A 4,475-nucleotide genomic window follows, 5' to 3' on the forward strand; every position below is an offset into this window, starting at 1 on the left:
AGGATTACGTAGGCACAGTTTTCCGAACGATTCCCTTGAATATTCAATTCAGACGTGCGTTAGTTGGTGAGCGATGGACTGCCTGGATGCACTTGGTTCGGAGATTGATAGATGTTCAATTCTCCGACCAGCCAGATTCGACGCAATGGAAATTAGCTAAAAATAAGATATTTACGGTAAAATCTTTCTATATGGATTTGATTAATTCTGCCCCAATCTCAAGATCATTGCATATTTGGAAGATTAAGGTTCCCTTGCGTATTAAATTTTTATGTGGTTCGTTTCAAAAAAAGATTATGTGGTTCGTCCACAAGCAAGTAATACTCACCAAGGACAACTTAATCAAGAGGCGATGGGTATGTAGTTCACGTTGTTGTTTTTGTGATCATGATGAAACAATACAACATTTATTCCTTGAATGCCCACTCGGCAAATTGCTTTGGAGAACGATTCATATAGCCTTCAACATTAATCCTCCGGTTGACATTGAGTCGTTGTTTGGAACGTGGTTAGCTGGGGTTGAACATGCTACTGCGGCCCGTATTCCGATTGGAATATGTGCGCTTCTATGGGCTATATGGAACTGTAGGAATGGTTTAATTTTTAACAGACAACACACTTTAACTTTATACAGGTTATCTTCGGAGCTACCGCATGGATCCGTACGTGGTCCTTACTCACTCCTATGGACTCCAGGGAGCCTTTGGTTACTGGGTGCAACCAGTGGGAGATGGTAGCACGGGCTATATTCAACCGGTTCGGATGGCGGTCGCATAACAGGATAGGAGTCTAGGAAGCTTATCCTTCATATTGCCGTACCGGTTGTGATTGTCAGCGTGTATTTTTCTTTTATTCATTTGCTTTGCTTCGCTTGCGAGCTGTAATACTTCTTTTTGACTTTGTACTACTTCGTGGATTTTTTAATAAGATGACTGTATGCATCATTACGATGCAGAGAGGCGGGGGTACGCCTCCATTTCCAAAAGAAAAAGCAGCTCAAACACATACAAATGCGACGACACAGCCGGATTCAAGCCCAAATGTATGGTGGCCTAGCAGGAGTCCGGCAGCAGGACCCACTTCTTCGTGGCCGGATTGCACACGAGATAACTCGCTAGCCTCGGCGGAGAGGCCATACCAGCGGCAGCCGCAGAGGAGGAGGATGTTGCAGCAGTCCAGCAGATCGACGCGGCGGTGGTTGGGCAGGAAGGCGCAGGAGGTGTCGATCGGCAGGCCGCATCTCCCTGGGGCACTGGTGAAGTGGACGGGTGGTCCCGGGAGCCACTCGTGGTCCTCGGTGATGGTGCGGCCATAGAAGAAGCCGGACATGGTTGGAGACGCACATGAAGCGGCAGAGCGACTTGGTGGGGACGCGGGAGAGGATGTCGACGAGGAGGTCATCGATGAGCCGCTCGGCGCCGTCTCGCCGCGGGGAGGAGAGGAGGACCTGCACAAACACAAACGAAGGAAAGGTCGGTGGAGAAGGGGAAGGAAAGGTTGCAATGATTGTTCTTGACGCTGCTCCACGTACCTGGCACTGGTTGGCGCGCAGCCTTTCTCCCACCGGTATGAGGGGTTCGCCGGATTGAACATGCTGGAAGAAAGCGGCGGTGCCGCCGTGGAGCGAGGAGGAGTTGGGGGCGAAACCTACAGCAACGGGAATGGGCTAAGCTGTGTCACGGGTCCAGGCCATGGATTTGAGAGAGAAGCTCGATTTGGATGAGGAGCAGGTGTTGTTCCGACTTCTGAGGAAGAACATGAGAGAGACTGGCGACGAGGAAAAGAACATGAGAGAAGCTCGGGAGGGGAAAGGTAGAGAGAGGGAGAGGGAGAGGGGGGATTTATTACACGATAAGAAGACAGAGGTGGGTCCATTGAATATTTTTTTGTGTGTGAGGGAAATCTGCTAGTGGAAAAAAAATGAACGAATGATATTGATGTCATGTAGAGAACGGAGCGTAGCTCAGTTGGCAAGGCGTGGGAGTTCGCAGCAGCCCATCAGTGTTCGAGTCTCGACTCGAGCGTTTGGTGCTCACGAAGTTTTCTTCTATAAAAAATGCCAACAGGCTGGTCTAGCCCGGGTTGATCTCGTTTTTTTATATTGGTGTCATGTGTTGCGGGAAACTTTCTCCACATGAGATCTATCTCCCCGACCCCTGCGTGTGGAGTAGAGGAGCAGCAGCTGGGATCCCTTGCTTCAATCCGATTACAATTTCATCATCTGGATCATGGGCGACGGCGGCTGCAGCAACTTCAACCTCGGCGACGGAAGAGGAAGCAGAGGAGATGGCGTCGAAGGAAGCAGAGTAGGCGAACTGACCAGAGAGAGACAGAGGGGTTTGGGTTCGTTCGCCTGGTCCAAACCAACCGAGCCACGTCACAGGACATAAATCTCTCTACTCACCACAATACCACGCCACGTCACGCAGTCTTCACCCAAAACCAGGTAAAATCGAATGCAAAACCGCTTAAGGGAAAATTTACTCGGTTATAAGGATTTTAGGGTGTAGTAGCGTATATGGCCGTGTGTTGCAACGGGAGAGATATTATTCTTTGAGAAGCAATGGGGGAGATAAATTGATGTGTCCACCAAAAAGGTCTCCGATCCGCGGCAGTGGGGCTACAAAGCGAGGAATTTCGGTCTTCTCGCGTGTCACGTTTGGCCCGCGCGATCTTGATAGTGGTGGTTTGGTCGGTGTGGCGGCGACCACCCAACTCGTGCCTTTTTTTTCTGCGGGTCCGCCTCCGTGTTAGGGTTGTGGCTGCTTCCTCATTTGCTTGCTGCGCGACGACCTTCAAGGCACGGTTGGTCCGGCCACTCTATCCTAAGACAGCGTAACTGGATGGAATACTAATTGCAATATATAAATCCCGGTTCATTAGCATAATCAACGCCTAACCAGGCAGTCCCTTCTTTATTAGGGTTTATTATTTTTATTATTTTAGCTCTCGTGTGCCCATATTTTATTTCATTAAATCTAAACCAGCATATTCTCTTTTATTGGCATGTGTCCATAATTTCTTTCAATTATAACAAACTAGCAAATTCTCTTCTATTGTCAAATAGCGCATGAGATGCACAACGGTTCACGTCTGGGCCAGCCCACTTGCAGGCACCAAAATGACCTGTGTTTGTGAGGCGCAAGTAAAAATCCAAAAAAACGACAAGTTGCAGGATCAAACTCACAACTTCAGAAACTCGACCATGTGTTCCTAGCCACTCAAACAAACATGTCCTGCAAACCAATGGCCAGCACCAATGTTTAAAAACACACTACAATGTTAGATTTGAAACATTTTTTATTTTTTCTAACTTATCAAAAATTATATTAATAATTATGGATTACCGGATATTCTTGGAAACATGAACATTTTTTAAAATTACAAAATACAAATAGTTTTATTATTCCATTTATTTTTGAAAAAAATACGAGCAAAATTTGAAATGAGAAGATTTTTATGAAAACATGAATCTTCTATAAAAACATGAACATTTTTAAAATTTGTGAACAATTTTTAAAATGGAAACATGTTCTGAACATTGATAACAATTTTAAGAAATGCGATTTATTAAACACAGACATTATTTTGAATTTGTGAACATTTCATGACAACAAAAAAATTATTTAGAAAGAAAAATTTATTTAGAAAATATGAACAATTTTAGAAAACCAAATATTTTTTGAAAAAATGGCAATTTTTTTTAATTTTGTACAAAAAATGTATTTAAAGTACCGAACATTTTTCAAAACAGGAACAATATTTCGTAATGCTGATTTTTTTTTAAAAAGATATTCTAAACGTTTTCTAAAATTTCTGAATTTACAAAATAAAGAAAAATAAACTTGAAAAAAAGTGGAAAATAAATTGGCAAGAAATAGAGAAAGAAACAGAAAAAAATAGAAGCAGAACAACAACAAAAAATGGTTTGGCTCGGTCATGGGCGTCGTGTGCGAAGCTCTGACTATTTCTCGCAGCATGTGGCAAATAGAATTTTTCTAGCTACGTGGACAAGAAAAATAAGTGGGCTGGCTTCGCTGGGCCATAATGCATGGCCCAAGTATGAAATTCTGGACAAAAATTCTAGCGCATATGCGCGTGCGTTGAAACGGGAGAGATATTTTTTTCGAGAAGCAATGGGAAAGATAATTGATCTGTCATCCAAAAAAAGGGTCTCCACAATGGTAGGCGACAGAGTAAGAAGTTATGGTCTTCTCGCTGGACATGTTTGACACGCGGAATGTTGATAGAAGCGGGCTTGGTTGCCGTCATGGCGAGCACATGACTCATGCATTTTTTTCTTCCGGGTGCGCCTTCATCTCGGGGTAGTGCCTGCCTCCTCATTTGGTGGCTGCGAGGCTACCTTCGGAACATGGTTGCTTCGACCACTCTATCATACGATGGTGTAACCGGGTCGATTATTAATTGCAGCGCATAACCCCGTTTCATTAGCATAATCCAGCATGAATGTCCCT

At 44.5% G+C, this 4,475-nt stretch overlaps 1 protein-coding gene across 1 annotated transcript; it reads right to left on the minus strand.

The window, feature by feature from the left end:
- Nucleotides 1-847: 847 nt before the first annotated feature.
- On the minus strand, nt 848-1,796 carry LOC109772348 (uncharacterized). The gene is made up of 2 exons (XM_020331033.3): nt 1,532-1,796; nt 848-1,447 (listed from the first exon to the last, which is right to left on the minus strand). Exons 1-2 carry the CDS (start codon nt 1,591-1,593, stop codon nt 997-999), a joined length of 513 nt encoding a protein of 170 aa, XP_020186622.1. The 5' UTR covers nt 1,594-1,796; the 3' UTR covers nt 848-996.
- Between the last annotated feature and the right edge of the window lie 2,679 nt (nt 1,797-4,475).

The sequence above is a fragment of the Aegilops tauschii genome, unplaced genomic scaffold (assembly GCF_002575655.3).
Source record: "Aegilops tauschii subsp. strangulata cultivar AL8/78 unplaced genomic scaffold, Aet v6.0 Super-Scaffold_285, whole genome shotgun sequence".
NCBI lineage: Eukaryota > Viridiplantae > Streptophyta > Magnoliopsida > Poales > Poaceae > Aegilops > Aegilops tauschii.

Bases quoted from the DNA above. Each gene is read 5' to 3' on its own strand.
- LOC109772348 (XM_020331033.3), bottom strand. From the start codon at position 1,593: ATGTTCAATCCGGCGAACCCCTCATACCGGTGGGAGAAAGGCTGCGCG. The intron at 1,448-1,531 runs GTACGTGGAGCA...GTGTTTGTGCAG, and splicing joins TGCGCGCCAACCAGTGCCAG to GTCCTCCTCTCCTCCCCGCG.